Raw genomic sequence first — 20,879 nt, 5'->3', positions numbered from 1 at the left:
TTACTCACCCTCAGTTCCAAACATTTATTTTACTGTCTATGGTTCCAAACCTGTATGAGTTTCTTTCTTCTGTTGAACACAGATGTCCATAGTATTTTTATATATATTATTCCTACGATGGAAGTTACAGTCAACTGTTTGATTACCAACATTCTTTAAAATACCTCTTTTTGTGTTCAACAGAGAAATTCATACAGGTTTGGAACAACATCGGTAACGTTAAATGATCACAAAATTTTAATTTTGGGGTGAACTAAGTTATCTCTTTAACAGCGCAGAAAAGTCTTTAACGTAGCGGTCTTCGGTGGATAATAATTCATGTTAATTATCACAACGACAAACTTTAATAGCAGTTTATTTAAAAAGCGATTAGTTAAAAGATGGATATTTTTATTTAGACCCGCCGTCGCGCTTTTTCGGACAACATCCGGGCCGCTAAGCGTTGTTTCATGCTAAACTGCTTTTCTAGTTGCTCTTTCGATCTCTACCAGTCCTCCATCTCCACCTTCTTCACAATCTATCGAAACGTCATAGACTGAACCAAACCAGGAAACCGCATAGTAAACGAAGAGATCAGGAGTTTTTTTAATCGACTTGACCCTGAAACGTGTGTGTCTACAAAGTGACGTTCTGCCCTGAATACAGAGGAAGAACAGACATTCGTCTTTGCTATTGTTGAGCTAAAGTATAGAAGCTAAAGGCGCATTACAATTCCATTCACACATACATAATCCTATATTTATTTAGTTTAGCCATACAACTTTTTATATAACAATGTCATGTTGGGGAATGTTTATACGGAGACAATACCAGTTCTCCTCGCTGTTAAAAATGCATCAACTCAACATTCAACCAATGTGTCATCGGAGAGGTAAGTGTTGTTCGACCGACTGACACAGTGCAGTAAAGTGACCCAATTCAAGGACTTACAGACGTATGTATCCTTTCAGGATTGCATAAAACCACTGCTTTCAAAACATATGATGTGAGAAAAGTGGAGTTAACGCCACTGGAGCAGAGGAAACTCACGTTTGATTCCCATGCGCTCGTGAAAGAGCTGGAATCCAGCGGTATGTAGCCTATGTTGTACTTGCCGACGTTTTAAGTGTGTTGCCTTAAAGTTCCTCATTTGTATGGCAAGCATTTTTAATATTTATTCCATAATATCTATTTTACTATGTTGTATTCATTTTCATCTAATTTATTTTAAAATTATTGTTTTTTTAAATTTATTTAACATTTAGATTATGCATGTAAGATTAAAAATAGATATTTGAGATCAAAACTATTTGTTTACATTTACTAAGTGTTTTATATGCTTATTTTATGAAGGCAAGATATATCGGCCACTATAACGGTATCGGCCGATATGTTAATTTTTAATGTTATCGTTTTCAGCCTAAGAAAATTTGGCTGATATATTAAAGCCGATATATAATGGATTATTTCCTTTAGCTGAGAGACTTCAGATGCACACTGTTCGTCATGATGGTTGCTTGAAATATGATTGGAATGATTGAAAAATAAAAATAAAATTAAGTGCTACATGCAAGTCTGTCATCTAAGCTACATACAATTTAATAATGAAAACTTTATAATTGTGTACTTGGGACATGGTTTTTAATGGTGAGACTTGTTTTTGTAATCATGATCTCAAAAATTATATAAAAATTTGGATTTAGATTTATCGGTCAAATATCGGTTATCGGCGTTCAAATATGAAGAATTATCGGTGATCGGTATTTGCCAAAATGTTCATATCGGTGCATCCCTAGCTTATCTAGATCTTGAAAAATTGGGCAGTTTTGTTAAATATTTGTTCAGATATGCTTTATTTTACATTCTGTCCTGCAAATGTAATCCAGGCTTTGAGAAGAGGCAAGCAGAAGTGATTGTCACATCATTGGTGACACTTACTACAGCCAATTTGGACATTGTATACAGAGACATGGTCACTGGAGCCCATCAGGTAAATGAATAACAAAACTGCTGTCAGCCAAAATGACTTTTAATGAACCCCAAACGCATGACATGGTTTCTTTTTTTTCGTTAGGAAATAGCTCTACAACAAATCATGGCTCATCTAGACGCTATCAGGAAAGACATGGTTATCCTGGAGAAGAGTGAATTTGCCAACTTACGTTCAGAAAATGCAGTAAGAATTAAGTTTAAACCTGAACTTCATCCTTTGTTTTTGGCTCTATAATCAGAATAAATGCAACATTAAGGACAAAACCTGTTTGTCCACATCGTAATACTAATTTTAAACTAATCGAAGTTCAATTTGGTTCTTTACCTTCTCTAAAATTTCACACTTTAGAAAATGAAAACAGAGCTGGAGCAAATACAGAATAGACTACTGGTAGGTAAAATCTGTGAATTTCAATAACCATTCTGCACAAATGTTTCTGTTTAATATGAGCTTTATTTATTTCTTTTTTATGTTTACATTGAAGGAAGAAAGTCAAAAAATCAGAGCAGATGCAAAGTTAGACATTAATCTGGAGCGAAGTAGAGTTACAGACATGGTATGTGTATGTTTAACATTTTAACATTTTGGATTATTGAAGTATAAAAAAAAACTTTTTTACAGTATTTTTTTATTCCAGTTTACAGAACAAGAGAAGAAACTTATGGAGGTTAGAACAGAGTTCCAAAAAAAGGTAAGCTGTTGTTTTCACAGCAACAACAGTCATTTAAACTAAGATTTACAAGAAAGAACTTTAAGCATTTATTGCTATTATTTATATCCAAATTGATACACATATTATTACAAAGTTATTTTTAACCTCAATTTTACAGAATGCAGACATAGAGAGTGAAGCAGTGGAAACTTCAAAGAAAATAGATATACAAGTAGCCTCGTTGAAAACCCTCCTGGAATCACTCAAGCTAGAGACTGTTAGATATCTTGCAGGTACGTACTGAAGATTCTTTTTAAACAGATGACAGCTATCTGTACATGTATTTGACTGATATGTGACTTGTTTGCGAGTCCAGATAAATAAATGAATCAAGTGCTTTGTTAGTGGCTTATGTTGTTGATGTAATTTAAATTTCTTCTTATAAGAACATAATCTAAACTGTAAATTGAATTGTTTTTTTATCATTATTATTATTTTTCACAGCATGCATCTTCACCTGCTTGGCAATTGCCTTGGGATTCTATCGCTTCTGGAAATGAATCTCACAAAACTGGGAGAGATTTAATGGCCAGAGTTTTATCTAAAAAGTTATGCCATTTGTTTTAATCATGCTAATGTATATTTATTTTATTATATTTTTACGTTTCAATAATACTTGTTTTTCATGTGAGAATTATAAATCTGCTTTTTTATTTTAGACCAGAATTGAGATGTTATATGGCATGGTTGGCCAAATCAAAGTCATCATAGGCCAACTTTGGCCCAAATGTCCTGGTTTGGGCATTCCTGCTTCAGACCAAAGTGCATCCATGCCAAGTTGGAATTTCGAGATTACGACTTGTAAAAAGCGTTCACATCCTCTTAGAACTCGTATTTTCAACTTGTAAACTCAAAATGTTCGGAGAGCTCTGATGTACCATATGTCCACTGTACCACCCGAACAGCTCAGAATAGAATGTTCAATTACGACAAAGTGTGAACAACACAATCATAGAAATTCCAACAATTGTCTTTTTTTTAATATTGCCAATAAATGCTCAAGATTTTGACAATACATTTATTTTACAATACATCAACATTTTCAGTTTTTGAAAAATATCCTAACATTCTCTTTCATGCGAGTAGTTTATAACATCTTCAATGAAACTTTCTTGAAATTGTTAAAAGATTTGGTGAGCATGTTTGTATGCATGAACAGGCAAACATCATCTATGTAAAAACAATTTGGACAATGCCACTTTTTTTACATTGTATAAAATGCATTTAAAGTTGCCATGAAATTCTTACTTTTTATGGAATGTTAAAGGTTATTAAAACTGAATCTGATATACTGGAGTCGTTTCACTTAATATCTTGCAGCATAATATATTGTATTTACATAAGATACTATTTCTTTCAATGGGTTAAATTGGACCTTTACAGAGCATAGCACACACTGGTAATAAATTATTTCAAACATTTATGTCAGTAATAATTATCAAGTTGTTAGCAATGATACACCTAAAATGACCACATAAGCTTGACAGTTTTTTGTTAGCACATTCATATTCATTTATCATCAACAATGTCCATTTTGAGGGTCCATGTCCACCAGACCAATATCACACTGGTTCTTGATCTTAGAGCAGTAACTTATCTTCAAAGAGAAGTCATATGGAAATTTGAACAGCTTTTAACATGTTGGTTGAGCAAAGTTTTGTTTCCTTCTAAAGTAAAATAAATAAATGCAATTTTCCTGAAGGGTTTTCTTTTAACATGAGTGCTAAACTATATAGTTATTAATTTTATTGTATGCATAATATAGAGATTTCAAACAGACATGCATGATATTGTAATAGTGAGGACAGAATAACTGAACAGAGAATGTTCCATTAGCACTGAAACTTTATTTAGGATTATGCATAAAACTGACAACTTTAAAGCACAATAATCACTTTTCACACGACACTATTTCTTCTTTAGATTTTTATTGATTATTCCGCATAAAGCAAAATTGCCCTTTGAACCTCTGCAAAAGGAGAAAAAAAAAAACCCACCCTGATTTTTTTCCATTATGAACTAAACATTACTCTGAACCAAATACAGTAGTAAATTCTGAAATAACTATTTACATATTGAGGTCAAGGAAATTCTCATAATAATTATAATTTACAATCGGCCCCACATGTGGATTTAGGGGATTATCAATGACTGAAAAGGGTTTTCCCTTGTTTTGTTTTTTTGACAAAAACAAAAATTTCATAAATTAGTATTCAACCACTGTTCACCATTCTCAAAGTTAGAACAAATGTCTCATTCTGAGAATCCCAAAAATTCAAACCTTTTTTTTTTTTTTATCAATACTACACAAAGAATACCAAAAATATCTTTATTTATAAATTAAATTATACATATACATTTACCCCCAAATGTACATATTTTGCAGTACATTTCATTGGGCATTCACATGGCAAAAAATACCTGAATTGTGCAGGCAAATACAAATACAAAAATGTATTTAAAGTGACTAGCTGAGGTCCCGGCCCCAGAGCGCTGCAATATAAAAATATCCTTCTTTACAAAAACACAAAAGACCAGCTAAAGTAACCACAAAAAAAGTGGCTAAAGAGCAGCAGAGTTAGAAAATAATTGCACTGGTTTGTGATTCGCCTTCTAACTTAACCTGAACCTCCTCTTTTACCATTGGTGCATCCGTATCCTCCTCGGGGGGCTCTTCTTTAATACTGGAGCATGACACCTCATCACCCTGCTCTTGTTTCAGAAAAGCTGTTAAAGGGTTTTCGGTAAGCAATTTATTGGGTGACGGTGTGCAGTCCACAAAGGAAGATGTCTACAAAAAAAGAGGAAGTGTTTTAATTGCCTACATAGAAATTATGATGGAATTATTTTCCACATAAATGAAATAAAGCTTTACACAAAAGCAGAATCCAAAATACAGCATGTTTTAGCCACAGCCTTCAATGTGTAGGTGTGATGCACGTTAAGATTATGGCATTCTCCATGAAGTACGAACAAGGTAAACTACAAATCAACACTTACATTTTTGTAGTCTTCGTAACATGAGGGATGATATGTCTAAAAGAGGGGGGAAAACAATTAATTGTTTTATCAAACATGAAAGGCACTGCTATCAAAGCGATTTTTGCGAATTTTCAAAATTGTTGTTAAACAATTGATATTTGAAATCAACCTAAACAAACACCCCTGCCTTCATTGCTTCGCCCCCCAAAATGCACGAACATGCAATGCAAGAGTCTCTCTTATCATAGCAGAAGAAAAGCAAAATAAAGCGAAGATGAAGAACAAATGACAAGCACAAAAAACAATAAACAGTTCACAAAATATATACAAGCAAGGTTTGTTGTTAGGCGCCAGCAGCACACACTCTACACCAATGTTACTCACAATGGGAGCAGAACAGACTTCTGCATCCGTTTTCAAGTCTTCTCGCTTAGGTCTATCTAGCACTGGATAGCTTATCTAATATTAGTGGAGGTCCTAAAGCTCTTGCCTGACCTTTATTTTTGTATTGTCTCTTCTCAGCCATCTCTCCTTCAACAGTCTTTATTCAAATCTCCCTCTTGCTCACTCTCTCTCCTCCCCCATCATTAGTGGACACGTACACTATTGCTAATTGGCTACAAGTTTGTTGTGGTGCTCGATCAGATTTTCAAAAGTGTTTTTCAAAAATCACTTACTGCACCTTTAAAACATCTGAACAGCTCTTATTTTCATTAGAAGATATCCTACCTTTTCATCAACTCTGATGGCATTTTTCAGGTGCCACTCTTCCTCTTCCTCCTCCCAGTACATCTCAAATTTCTCCTGGCAAATCTCACATAGCTGAGGAGGAAGAAAGAAGTTTTTAGTTCAGCAGGTACTTTTTAAATAAATTATTTTGTCTTATGGCTCGTTTCCACTGAGCGGTACGGTACAGTTCGGTACGCAATTATTTGCGTTTCTACTGTCAAAAGTTGTGAATGGTACCAAAAAGCCGAACCGTACCACTGTGCTAGGTACCCCAACGGAAGGGTACCCAAAAAGGTACTAAAGGGTGGAGCTAGACTCACTGCAGAACGCTGATAGATGACAGAGTATCATCACTTGCGCGTGCTACAAGGGGAATGACAACATAAGTGCCATTTTTTAATATACAGTTGGAATATAATACTACGGTTATTCTTTCACGAAATGTAGTTTAAGAGTTTTTGAGGCGAGAATGTAGTTGTTTAAAGCTCAAATCTGCGGTTTATTTATAATGATTTATGATAATTTGATCCATTCCAGGGATCACCGGGCGCTCGGCGCTCATGTTCCCCGCCTGGAACAGCCTTTCCTCGGCTAGTCGTTCTGACGTTTGCCGCTGACTCTAGTGGTAATTTGTCTTGTGTATATCTAACGGGTGATCTTTGGTCTCGTGAACTGATCATTCGTTCCCGAGGGCCAAGTGAAATTTCATATATTTAGGCTATAACTTTTCTGTTGTAATGTTAGACTAGCGCTGAATTTGTATATTTGACTGAATTGTTTGCTTTATTTCTTATTGTATAGCTTCTTGTAACGTTACCTTTTACTTATACTTTTATAATGGCTATTATTGATAAAACTGAAATTTAACAAAAAGAGATAGGGTTGAGTTGTGTCATTTTTTATTACAAGACTATCACTGTAATGTTGTTTATTGCAACATTTGTACAAATGCACAAATGCCTGGAATATGTTTAATATTATTTTTAATTTAAACGAAAAGATGTAGGGTTGTTGCGTTTTATATTTCGTTTTGTTATAAATAGGCTAACGTTTAACATGCAGTGAATAATATAATCAAGTCTATACATTGCCTGAACCACATTTGTGTGCCTATAATGTTTAAAATTTATTTAAATGAAAACGAATAGAGGCAGAGTGGTGTTTTATAACATATTTTGTTTTATTGTTGCCTAAAATGTACATGCAGAGCGAGCTGAGTGACGCTTTCACGAATGCACTGTTCCATTTGGAGAATTACCGGACTCAGGAGTCCTTCTGCTGAGAACTTTAACACTTGGTATCGAGAAATGCCTAATGTCTGCGCTTGTATTCTTGTGACAAACATGCCGAGAAGCAAGGACCAGATCTGCTGTATGCCATCCACTGGTGTTTACTTTGTCGCTTTCTTCTTCGCGCGAAAATGACGTTGATGGCTTCTTTCCGGCAAACACCACGCCTATCAAGTAGGGTACTTTTGGCGGTGGAAACGCAAGCTGGATCATGGTTTACTGACCCGACCCAAACCGTACTGCTCAGATGAAACGAGCCATTAAAGGGTCATGAAACCCCATAACACATCTTTTGAGAGGTCAATAGATATATACACGTTGTACATCAATGAAAACAACAACAGCACTCATTATGCTTAAGGGAAAAGTGGTTATTTTTTTTCTCGTTTTTTATAGCAATTTCGTTATTCTGGTTTAAAAAGCAAAGTTGAACCAACGTCATGAAAAGTGAGGTATATGCGTTAATTGAGTGGTGATTGGAGCTTTTCTCCACATTATTAATAAGGATGAATTTAATCCAATTACTGCGCTGTATTATGCATGAGATTGCATTACAGCAGAGAATTCAAATGTTGCAAAAGACTCTTTCTGATCGTTGACCTCTGCCTGTTCAGCTTTGCGTTTGTGATAAAATTCAGCATTCACTCGGCATTCAGTGATAAAACATGGGGTTTCATGACACTATAAACTATAAACAAGCACACACAAGTCGGTGTAGTTTGCCTTACCTCATGAGCGACATCCTTAGCAGCCTTTACGCTCTGGAACTCTCTCTCTTTGGCTGCTTCCTGAGTTTTCTGTACAACCTCTTCATGAACTTTTTCAAAGAACTGACTCTTTGCCCTCTCCTCAAGATCAGCGATTTCCTCAAATTCAATCCAATCCTAATAGACACAGCATTTCTTCATGTCAGATTTAAAAAAAAAATCCTTTGTTCCCTGACCACATTTTCAAGAGGTCATCAGTTATTTTGGTAATACAATTTTCAGAAAAAAATAAAATAAGAGGAATGAGAAGATATCACATCCGTCTTACCGTCAGACTGTAGTACCAACGGCGATGTGTAACTTTCTTACTGATGTCCTTCTCGGAACGATTCTGTCTGTAGTGCCAGTCCAAATGATCCGCATACACATCTGTCTGAGACGCAGTAAAACGCATGCCACAGGAATAGCACTGGATTCCAGTATATAGTTTGGTGATAATGCTGTCATGTCTCCTAAATTAAACAAATGTACAAAACAGTTGGTCTCATTAAACCATTTTTCATTGTCACACAATAATAAAGATATTTCTATCAGCTTCACTTATGTCTAGACTCCAAAAAGTATCTAGATGTGCATACTGTTTCATGTCATCCAAAACAAAGCCAGTCAAATCTGGGACATTTTCATCTTCCTCTTGTTCCTCCTCCTCCTCCTCTTCTTCTTCAGGCACAGATAAAGTCTGACTTGCTAATGTGGGGTCTAAAATAGATTATATAAAAAAAAATCTTTAAATAGGTTCATTTGAACTATAAGAGTGTAGAGAAATTAATTGTCCAAAAGAAAGAAGTGAAATAATACAATATGCATACCAGAGGTTGAGTCTGTTTGTGCAGGTTTTATTAATTCAAAGGATATAAGTTTTGAAAACAGATCGTTCACATCTATTTGCCTGAATGACTCGGGCTCAGGCTGTGGAAACTGGGAACCTAAATCAACAATTCACAAACTATAATAGAGGTCTAAAGTAGACACTTCAATCAATACAAAAAAAAACAAATGTAGGCTGACAAGTTAACAGTAGTGTATAATTCTGTTTCAGGATATGCAAACAAATAAAAATGAAGACATTCTTACCAGGCTGGAAAGACATTTGGTTTGGTGGCATGAAGGGTTGAGCTCCCATCATCTGAAAATACACAAGACAAATAAAATAAATAAAAAATTAAATATCCAAGTACAAAGTATGAACTATCCCCTTTAACATGAAAAATCTTCAAAAGTAAGGGACTTCTTAAGTAAGGTATACTTACAGGCTGAGTAACACTAACAACACCTGGACCAGGGAATGGAGCAGGTCTAAATGAACCTTGGAAATCTGGTGTAGGGCCTGGCACACTGAAGTTGGATGCTTGTGAAACATTTTGCTGCATGGGAAACTGTTGAGCTGGACCACCAAACGAATTCATGGGGGGCATGTTGAAATTGGGCGGTGGTACAGCAGGGTTTATTACAGGAGCTTGACCCTGAGTTTGATCGTACATTGTTGGCTCCTGTGGTCTCAGCTGGTTTGGTATATTTGGACCGCAGAATCTTGGAGGACCTTGAGGGTCATATCTTGACATAACAGGCGGTGCATCAAATCTTAAGGGTTCAGGCTGCACCGGGTTCTCAAAGCGCATCCCACCTGACGGACTATCAAATCTGACTGCACCTTGCTGTTCATCAAAATTCATTAGTCTAGCCGGGAACCGTGGTTCCTCGTACCCTGGTGGACCATGTGGCATGTGAGGATTATCAAACCTTGGTGGATTAACAAATCTGTTTTGGTGCATCTGGTGATCGTAATGAATTGCTTGGTCAAATCTCACCATGTTATGGGGCTCTATGTATCTCATTGGTCTGTGTGAAACTGCTGGGTTGTTAAATCTCACAGGTCTTTCATGGGCTTTGGGAAATCTTTCAAACCGATGAGGGGCATCAAAGCGATGTCCGGGATACCTTACGGGCCCACCAGACCCATCAAATCCAACTGTATTGCCTTCATACCGAGGAGGAGGAGCATAAGGTATTGGAGGACCATCTAATCTTGGCTCTCTCATCTGGCTAGGTGGCCCATCAAAGGGAGCTTGAGAACTCTTATATCCATCAAATCGTTGAGAAACATTCGGTCCATCATGCCGTGGCACATTCACCTGTGCCATGGGTCCTTCTGAGGAGTGAGTCGGTGTATTCCCAGGAGATTCGTCATGGTTTAGTCCACTTCTTCCCTGTTCCAAGAAATGATCGTGCCTTGGAAGACCCTCTACACTTATTGGACCATCATCTGGGCCTGTACCAGAGTGAACGCTGTTGGGACTTTCAAAACGTGGGCTGATGTCTCCGTCAGGCTGTTGATCCATTTCAACTGGAGATGATGCCCGTTCAAAATTCAATACTGTGGATTTTCCACAGGTCCCATCCAAGCTGACTGGACTGGGCGAATTTCTGAAAGTGGATCCTGTACATGATGGAGGCCTGTCAGTTCTTCTAGGATCTTCATGGTCAGAGACTGGCTTTATGACATCACCAGATATTTTATGCACATCTGAGCTCTCACTGTATCGTTCAGTCACTTCATGATGAGGCTGATAGAGCAATATATCATGCAAAGGAGAATGCCCCCCTTTTTGCACTGTGGAGATGGACAAATGAATAAGAAAATAAATCAAATTAAGATTCCAACAAACACCAACAACATGAACAACTTAGAGCATGTTTGAAATTGTCATGGTAAAATTGTTCAAAAATAAAATTACAAAAATCTAAACCTACATGTAATATTACAAAACAAAAGAGTTACAATTCACATACAAACAGGACAATTCTTACCTGGGCGGAGGAGCTGTGTTCTTTTCAACTTGGACTTATGCTCAAGATAAGAAAGCGCTGCATCAGATATCGTTCCCAATCCTTTCTTTTTTGATGGATACACTCCCTCATCACACGATTCATCCCAAGAGTCAGACCGCTGTCTTTCCTCTTGATACTGAAAGAGTTGGTTTATTTGATGGGCTACATTGAGAAATTCATCATTGGATATTTCACCCTCAGCATGCCTTTTGCTAGCCTGAAACAAAAAAAATGTCCAGTTTAGCAATATTCTAGAGTAATAATGGTTTAGACCAAAAAAACTGTATTACAAAACTTAAAAATGAAACTGTCACACCTTTCTCAAAAGATTGCGTTTACTTGCAATATTGAGTGCTTCTGGTATTTGTATGTTGCTATCAACACTCAAGCGATGTTGCTTAGGTGTACGAGGTGTGGATGGTCTTTGATTAGTGTTCCAAGTCTTGTGTCTCTGGGTGCCCAGTCGTCCATCTGAAAGCTCTGGATTTGACTGTTTGGGACTGTTCACACAATTTATTAATTTAAATGAGGTTCAACTTTGAGTTGAAGTTCAATTTTAGCAAGACGAAAAGTGTAAGGAATAGTTAGTCACTTACTGTTTATTTTCTTCCCATCCACTCCTCCACCTCTTGCCATCTTTTGTGTCTTTATGCTCTGCAGGAGAAATTCTCTGCTGTGGTCCATCTTTCTGATCAGCAGGTCTATCCTCAAGCGGCCTTTTTGATCGTCTTGATTCAAGGGGGCTTTTCTTAGTACTTCGTTCATCTCTTATACTCGACTGTGGAAAAGCATCATCATTATGTGGATGTTTACTTAGTCTAACCTTTCCAGACTTGGGGGGTGGAGTAATACTCCTGGTTTTTCTCTTTGGAGATGATCGCCTTTCTTTTCTTTTGGGAGAATGTAATGGTGGTGAACGTGATCTTGACCGAGATCTTTTTCTAACATTTGCTTTGTTAACTTTAATATCTGGTTTTAGAAATGTCTCAAGCCTTCCTTGCTTGTTTAGAGAGCCATTTATAAGCTTACCCCTGGACTTTAGATTATCCAAGTTTTTGACACCTTCTTCCCTCTCTTTCTTCTCTGAACTTCTTTTCTTCTCTTTATCCTCATCTTTTGAATCTGTCCTTTCATGAATCTGCTTATGTAGCCTTGGGTCCTTCTTATTCACTTCAGCCGCCTTTGAATGTTCCGACTCCATTCCTCTGGGTCTGACAAGGACACCTTTTCCAGATGGTGACGTGGACTTGGATTTAGGTCTTTCCTCACAGGTAGAGTTATCCTTTTTCGGAATCCTCAACTTACTTGGTCTTTCAGCTGAGACTTGTCCTCTTTTTCCTGATGTATTCTGAAAGCTTGGTGAAACCTGACAATCCTTCTTATGTATAACTTGTTCCTTTGCATTTACAGCTGTGGCACCAGGTCTATTTAATCTAGGATCTCTGGTTGACAATTTTTCTGATGGTGCTGGAAGCCAAGGTTTGGTCTGTGGAGCAGGAACCGTTTGACTGAAACGGACTGGAGCACTGGCATGGTGGTTTGAAGCAATAGCAGGACTGGCAGCCTTGAGGACAAAATTAGCAATTCTCTTTTAAAAGTGTTTTAGGCACACATCAAGTAGTATGAAGAATGTTGATCGAACTGCATTAGACCAACTACAGATTCTATGCAGTCCCATTACATAACACCTGTTCTTGACAAATTATATAATTTTAAAACCGAAAATACTGACTTGCAGCACTTTACAGTTCAGGTTGTTATAAAGCATGTGTCTATTAAACTCACCAACTGAGCTTTTGTTTGTTCAAGTTCAAGCTCAATCTTCTTTTGCTGAAGTTCTAACAACTGCTTTTGCTTTGCAAGCAATTGTTGTCTTATCATTTGCTCTTGTGTCAAGCTTGGAGCTGGAGGTTGTGGGGCAGGAGGCTTTGGAGATGTTTCATCAGTCTATGCAAAGAGAAAAGCATACATTTCAGATAAACCATAGCAGTACCTTCCCACCCCTTGGAAATTAAAGGATCAGTCAGAACTCCTCTAATGCTTACCGGTTTTAAAAATTTTGGGTTGACATGAATGCTGGCATTCACATTTGGTGGCAATGGTTTTATAGGCCAGGCAGGATCTATAGAGTTCACACGCACATCTAGTGCATATAGCTTCTTCAAGGGGAAAATTTCATCCCATGTGGAACGCAATTTGAAGAGACTTTTTCTAGTGGCCTCATCCACCTAAAGTGAATCAAAAAGAAAGGGGGGGAAAGAATATCTGACTCCTCCATTTATTCTCAAAGAACACTGACAAAACTATATAGATTAGCATTCAAAAATGTAAAAAAAAAAAAGAAAAGAAAAAAAGAATGAGATTACTACTAAGGAATTAAATACATCAAGGTGAATGAATTAATAAGCACTACACAGTATTCTAAATGAGGACAAAGCACATGACGTTCAATCAGAAGTAACACCATGGACACAAATTCAAAGAATTATGTACCTTCTCAAACACACAAATAAAGGAATTGACTAGGTTCTTAGCAAACACTTCAAGGTAATCCCCTCCAACATTCTTCACTATGGAATCCACTAAGTACAAAACTGGGAGCTTCTCACCAGGTGCCGCCTAAAGTGATAGAAAACTGACAAGTTTAGAGAACAACATGGGAGAAATACAAAACTACATTGAACTAGTTTGTGGTTACTAAATGGTAAAAGTTTGAATTAAAAATACTGGCACAAAAGACAAAAATCAAGCACTTGGGGTGAAGTCCATGGTTTTTCATTGAAAAATGAAAATCCTCAAAACCAGATCCATCAAAAATCAGGAGAAAGTTCTCAGATGCAGGTACAAAAAACATCCACGTCCCAGGTTAAAAATAAAAAAGTTCTTCAATGTCCACGCTTCATGCTCAGTCCATCAAACAGGAAAAAATTTTGTTAGGTTGTCAGTACAATTTAGTTTGTTACTGGTATCACTTTATAAACTCCAGTTTCAGATTTTTAGCAAGAAGCCCAAGCCCTTTAAACAAAAAAATAAAGGGATGAAGCTCACTTCATTGTTTGTTTTTCTTGATCAAAAATTCAACTCAGTGATCCACTTAAACTCAAGTTTAATTTGATCTTGACATTTTACACAAGTCCAGTGCAGAGAGCAGTTTTTGCAAACTTCCTTAATTTTTTTCTTTTAGTATTTTTTACACATTCAACGCTGGAATGTCATTGGAAAGGACACAACACCAATGCATATGCTTTTGTATTAAAGAGCATTTAGATTAGACTGAAATCAATATAGCAAACATTACCACAAAAAATACACTGGGAAATAAAGACAAAAGGACATTTCACATAGTTTATTGTCACAGTTGTATACCATTTATTAACAATTCAGAAAAGAATGGAAATTTACTCAGCAATCTAAAACCCCAAACCCTTTATTGTTTCAAGTACAAAGCAATTTGAATGGCGCACATTTGTATTAAAGACTTTAAATTCAGGCGTGCTCATTTTCATGGAGCAGCCCAACAACTATTCGAACTAGTGCAAGATTTCAAAAAGATTTTAAACAAACAAGGATATGAAAATTTTCCACTAATTTTCTAAATAATACCCAGCCATCTATGTATATAGGGAGCAAACCACGTGTACCAGCTGATGAAAAGACATGACTACAACCATGGGTATGCAAATGCTTATATCTGATTAAGTGAAAGGACAGAGCGTACTGAATATCAGCATTTATAAATTATAATCAATACAACTTTACAAGATAACTATTTGTGCAAAGTACACATTGGATGCAAACTATAAAACGCCGATGACTCACGTCGCTGGGTTGATTACATAATATGGAAATGTCGAATCAATCATAACTAAGGTTATTGTGGATAAATGAAGAGTCATACAACCATGAACTTAATTACATTTCACCAGATAATTATATATGGACATAGAACAATGTAACGTTGTTCTGAAACGGTTTAAGGCAATACATCAAATTGGTATTAACATAGACGCTTGACTGTAGCGAGCTGCTATCATTATCCTATAATCGTATTGTTAAGGGAAACATGGATTATTAACTTCAAGCCAAATGTGCGTCAACCGTAAGTCTGACTTTATGACCAGCTGGAACCCAACAAGCAGATAACGTTAAACATGCTGCTCCAACTGGACTAATTTGGGAATGTTGAACGGTGTCTTTTCTAAGCTAGAAAACAGAGCATTATGACTGATAATAAATACAATTATTTATATAATTATTTATGATTTATATAGTTGACGATAATATAGAGTCAAAATGTTTTACGTCGAAATAAACAATGTAATTAGCGAACTCGCCGTGCTACCGCCATGTTACTGGCCTCATGTCATGTCGTCATATAACTAACGTTAACTGGCCACACGAGCTACAAGACGATGACTGAAACAAAACAAAAATAGATCTATTTTCATAAAAACCTTGGCAATTTGTGCTTCAATAATTGCGACGATATCCTTGGCGAACTGGATGTTTTCTTCGGCTAGAATGGTGAGCATGTTGATGTGCGGTTTACTGTTGAAAGTCAGATCTTCCAGCGAGGACTGATACTCGCGGCAGGCGTCCTCCCTCGCGCCTTCGTCCGACATCTTTGAGCCGTTGAGTCGGAGGCTGTAGCCACACAATTTAAACTATTATACAAACATTAGTTGCAACACAGTCCTCTTAAACATCTGTATTTCGTCTTGGTTTCCTTTGTACGTCGAATGTCGTCCTATGACTCCTCACTTCTTGTTTTTTTGTAACGATATTTCTTGTTTCTGTTGAGCGTTGCAAAATGTCCGTCGTACTTCAGCGGAGACAACGCGTCATCTGAAATATTTTATAGTTGAACGCGCGTCACTGCTTCCCGATTGGCTGCGCTGAAACGCACGAATTCGATTGGGTAATGAAAACGTTGCTCTTAATGTTATTGGTCAAAACAGAACTAGTATATTCAAGAAGAGCCTATCATAATTAAATACTTATATAAATCAATAAAATCCCAACAGAGTACAATGTCGCCTTCACCTTGAATTAAAGACACACACTATAGAATAATTTGCATGGAAGAAAGGTTCAAAGGGTTCAAAACAATATTAGTCCAGTCATTTTATGAAAAAAGGTTGAACAAATTGCAACAGAAGCAAACTCAACTGCTTTTGTATCCTAAATATGTCCTGAGTTAAGAAAAAAAGCCCCGAGGAATCCCATTAGGGGAAAGTTTCGAAAAAGACCCAAATATAGCCTATTCATTATTTTCCTCACGTGAGTAGGGTACATTTTTGAACATTTAGATATCACCATGAAAATTACTAAATTGGTTACTTACATCAAGAAAAACAAAAAAAATGTATAACAAGTTTTTTGAAATTGTTAACATGGGCAAATGGTGCATAATCTAATTACGTATGTGCTAATTTGCATAAGTACCACAACAGATCTAAAACATTGGGTAAAGCCAGGTGAAAATGTCTTGTTGAATCTTTTTGGCATATAACAGTAAAATACTTAATGTTAAAGTTTGAATGGAACCCATTTAGGCTTCCTATGAGCATTAATACACAGGGGCAGGAAGAAGTACTTTAGAAACGAGCCTTTATTAATTATTATTGCAGATATGGGGTTTGGGGCTGGGTCCGTGGGACTGTTTCTGGGGGATGAGTCTGAGGGAAGAACAGGAGACACAGGTAAGGAGAATGTAGAAGACAAAAGACAGGTAAAATAAAAAGTGCCTGGATCAAACAACCAAATTAATCCATGTAGGAGAAGCAAAAGGAAATCTTTCTTACCTGAGTAACAGCTTGGTGACAGTTGAGGTGACCTTGAATGAATGACTGAATCTCTGCCCCTTATAGTGACATTTGTTTGCCTCTATCTTTTACTGTAAGATGTCAACAAGATTCTACAAGACATTTTCACCTGGCTATACCCAATGTTTAGATATGTTGTGTTATTTATGCAAATTAGCACATAAATAAATCTCTTATGCACCGTTTGACCATGTTAACAAACAATTTCAAAAAACTTGCAATACATTTTGTTTGTCTTGATGTAAGTAATCAACTCAGTAATTTTCATGGTGATATCTAAAGGTTCAAATTTTTCCCTGTTCACGTGAGAAAAAGAATGAATATATGAATAGGCTATATTTGGGTCTTTTTCGAAATTTCCCCTAACGGGTTTCTTCGGGGCTTTTTTTCCCCTTACTCATGACATACAGAGAATACAAAATCAGTTGAGTTTGGTTCTGTTGCAATTTGTTCTAGGTTCCCATTTTGGCTTAAAATGACTGGACTATATAGAGAATTATTTTCTGAACAAGGTATATGCAATTTATGGAAATTGTTTACCCTACCTATTTTTGGATTATATTTATCTATTCTGAATACATCAGCATAGCTTAAGTATTTATATACACAAAGCAAAATAGACACAATTTTAATGACCAAGCATGTTTTTCACCTTTTTTATTATACATTTGTAAGTCAGAACATTGACTATCAAGCACGTAGAGTCAGTGTTTAATTATGAATACATAATAAGGTCATAAGAATAGATTATTCTGGGTAAGTATATATTGTAAAAAAAAAAAAAATTAAAACATTGTTTGGTTCTGGAATAAAAATAATAAATTTTCGGTTTACATTTTTTTAAATAAATTATTTGAACAGTTAATTACAAAATTTCATACTAAAAAAATAGTTTATTTGAAATTACATTTACAAAACAGAACAAATATATTTGAATTAATCTCTCTCTATTTTAACTCAAAATGAATTTTCAAAAAGATCTCTGGACCATTCATTTACAGATAAATTACAACGTGCATCCTGCTTGTCAGTCTCACCTGAGAAACCCTCAGACCCAACTGTCAGCAGCTGATCAAAAGTTTGTCTTTTATCACTTAACCCCAGATCTGTGATCTTACTTGCTCTGGAGCACAGTGAGCTTACACGTCTTCGGGTTCGCCCGGTCTTCTGTTCACATGAGTGCTGATGATAAGAAACTGGGGTGGATTGCAAACATGGTGAAAACAGCAGGGAACCTGAAACTCCAGGCTCTGATGTGTTGACATTCCTTGGTTCATTTACTTTAGAAATCTCTGTCACATCCGAAATGTTCATGTCCATACTGCTTTGACTAGAAGCAAACAAGTCTACAGAGCAATTGTACTTCTCTCTATGGTCATCAAACACAATCAGTTCCTGCTTGACTTTGCAGTTTACATAATGGACCTCACTTAGTGCACAGTGCCTGAAATATTTGCTCTCGTCATGGTTGACTGAACAAAAAGTCCCAGATGGCCTGCTTTTGGTTAATTTTTTTCTTTTTAAAGTGCGTTTTTTGTTAGAGAAACACAACCCGTTGTTTTTAGTGTGATTAAATGCACCAATAATGTCAGGACTAAAAGGCATCGTATTTTTAAGCCCTGAAGAATTGGCTGTGCACAGAAGAGTGGGAGTCATAGGGATCTTAGCAATGTTCATCTTAATTTCGAGGTTTTCTGGACACTCATTTTCATCGTTCTTTTTCCAGCTCATATTGTTCACATTGCGCATTGGTGAGGACAATTCATCATCACAAAGAGGCTTTTGTGTAGTCTTTGAGATACAGCTTATGACCACTGAATTTTCAGTCAGAGAGCATCTATTTTGCACTTGAATCATTTCATCTCTTTTACCTGAGCTACACTCCTTTGTGTCATTCATCTCTGTTATCTGAGGTTCAACCCTGACAAAATCTTGTAAGCTTTCTGATAAAGGCGCATCTTCTAAATCAAAACATATATTTTGACCAGAATGACTATCAAGTGACTTATCATGAAAAGATGAATCATAATCGTCGCCAGATTTAGCTCTCACAAGGCAGTGTCTGGATGTAGTTATTTCAGAATTATTTTTGCAGGAAAAGTTGCTCAATGGATTCATAGTGTCACTTGCAGTAGAACCGTTCAAGTGTGCTGAAGATACAAACATGTCACAGATTGAGGAAAACGATTTTTCGTTTTTTGTTTCATTCTTCAGTTCATCCTTTATACAATTAACATGCTTCAACTGACTGCCGTTGCTTTGACATGTGCATTTACATGTTCTTGTCTCTTCGTTCTTTGGTGTAAAAATATTATGATCACAGTCTCTGGACTGCTGATTAATTGATTCTTCCGGAGGGAAGCATAAGCCGGGTGATTGCCATGGGCTTGAGATTGTGAATCCTTCACTCCTGGGTTGAGAATCCAGCCTTGCACATGATGGAGGAGTATAATCAAATCTGTTGAGTTCATCGCTTTGTGAACTTTGTGAGTCTTTCTGTTGTGATGGACAGATATCGTTTGCAGATTCAGAGCAGCACAAATGTGAATTTGCTTGCAAGAGGTTTTTAAAATAAGCAATTACAGTACATCCCATCAAAGACTCATATGGAGAAATTATTTGGCAGGCCACTAACTGTCCAGACAGTGAAGAAGTTTTGGCATTATTATGAGGAACCTGTTAGGAAGGAACAAGAAATAAGCAAAGTAAATAAAGCAGATAATCTACTGTAGATGCCCCACCCCAAATTGACTGAAGAAATTCTTCATACCTTTAAACCAAATATGACACATCTTCCTATAAAGCAGTCTTCCACAGCTTTGACAAGCAGTTGTTGAACAGTATGTGTGCCATCAGTTCTCTCCGAATCAATACAACTGGGGAAATCACATTTTATATCAGCAATGAATCATCAGAAATGCTTGTTGAAAATGTTTACAATGTGTAAATGCTTTAAAATATACCGTTGAAGGCAACCAGCAGTAATGCCAAAGAAGGGATTTAAACAGCCACCGAATACAGTCACACCAAATATATCTTGGTTTCTGGACACTTTAAATGACAGCCTATATCTGTAGTCCACGTTTTGTAAGTCACATGTGAATCCACACCTTCCACATGTAGCCCTAAAGATATTTATACAGGAGTTAAACACTCATTCATAATGTTTAGACGTTTTTAAATTTAGCACACGTGCACTCGGACAAAAGTAATTATGTTATAGCAACAGTAATAACACGTTTATGACAAATACATATATTTCACCAAATACATTGCAACAATTCGAAAAAGGTCAGAAAAATTGGTTATCTGAACTCTTGCCACTGCCACGCACCTTTTGCTTTCCTGAATTAATCTGGACAGACAGCCTTTGCAGCATGGATATATAAAACAAGAGTCTTGCAGAGAAAGTATTGTGCAGCTCACGAGAGCCCGTGTATTGCTCATGAGTGCTTAAACTACAAGCAAAGTTTACAAACATTGATCATGATAACGCTATTCTCTACGAGGAAACAGAGGACTCGGATAACAAATGACTCCTATCATATATATATATTTATATTTACATATACAATATTAAAGAAATTAAATAATAAATGATTTCGTTTAAACGTAAACGATCAGAAACAAAAAAGTTAGCTACAACAAACTTCGCATTTCAAAACAAAAACGATGAGTTTCTTCCTCGTTTATTTTATCTCTCACTCCTCAGGACACACAGCGCCATCTGCCGTACAATATTATGAATGATATCTGGCGATCTATGTTCTAAAG

General features: G+C 36.5%; 3 protein-coding genes across 3 annotated transcripts; 1 reads left to right on the top strand and 2 right to left on the bottom strand.

Annotated features, from left to right (window-relative positions):
- Positions 1–429: 429 nt before the first annotated feature.
- ccdc90b (coiled-coil domain containing 90B) lies at positions 430–3,973 on the top strand. The gene is made up of 9 exons (XM_077233128.1): positions 430–871; positions 951–1,070; positions 1,866–1,969; positions 2,054–2,155; positions 2,321–2,362; positions 2,457–2,528; positions 2,610–2,663; positions 2,803–2,917; positions 3,129–3,973. Exons 1-9 carry the CDS (start codon positions 775–777, stop codon positions 3,182–3,184), a joined length of 762 nt encoding a protein of 253 aa, XP_077089243.1. The 5' UTR covers positions 430–774; the 3' UTR covers positions 3,185–3,973.
- A 538-nt stretch (positions 3,974–4,511) lies between these two features.
- On the bottom strand, positions 4,512–16,129 carry pcf11 (PCF11 cleavage and polyadenylation factor subunit). Its single transcript, XM_077233126.1, has 16 exons — positions 15,735–16,129; positions 13,774–13,899; positions 13,326–13,508; positions 13,066–13,227; positions 11,877–12,844; positions 11,597–11,780; positions 11,260–11,497; positions 9,702–11,062; positions 9,526–9,577; positions 9,261–9,377; positions 9,030–9,150; positions 8,720–8,903; positions 8,413–8,568; positions 6,396–6,488; positions 5,685–5,720; positions 4,512–5,475 (listed from the first exon to the last, which is right to left on the bottom strand). The coding sequence occupies exons 1-16, from the start codon at positions 15,900–15,902 to the stop codon at positions 5,263–5,265; spliced, it is 4,362 nt and encodes a 1,453-aa protein (XP_077089241.1). The 5' UTR covers positions 15,903–16,129; the 3' UTR covers positions 4,512–5,262.
- A 1,602-nt stretch (positions 16,130–17,731) lies between these two features.
- Positions 17,732–20,828, bottom strand: ddias (DNA damage-induced apoptosis suppressor). Its single transcript, XM_077233125.1, has 4 exons — positions 20,440–20,828; positions 20,069–20,230; positions 19,876–19,981; positions 17,732–19,781 (listed from the first exon to the last, which is right to left on the bottom strand). The coding sequence occupies exons 1-4, from the start codon at positions 20,550–20,552 to the stop codon at positions 18,063–18,065; spliced, it is 2,100 nt and encodes a 699-aa protein (XP_077089240.1). The 5' UTR covers positions 20,553–20,828; the 3' UTR covers positions 17,732–18,062.
- Positions 20,829–20,879: the final 51 nt, after the last annotated feature.

Source organism: Siphateles boraxobius, unplaced genomic scaffold, assembly GCF_051911475.1.
Source record: "Siphateles boraxobius isolate OS27281-9 unplaced genomic scaffold, OSU_SipBor_1 18, whole genome shotgun sequence".
In the NCBI taxonomy this organism is placed as follows: domain Eukaryota; kingdom Metazoa; phylum Chordata; class Actinopteri; order Cypriniformes; family Leuciscidae; genus Siphateles; species Siphateles boraxobius.
Note: the sequence above shows the minus strand (reverse complement) of the source record. Positions and strands in the feature narration are given on the sequence as shown.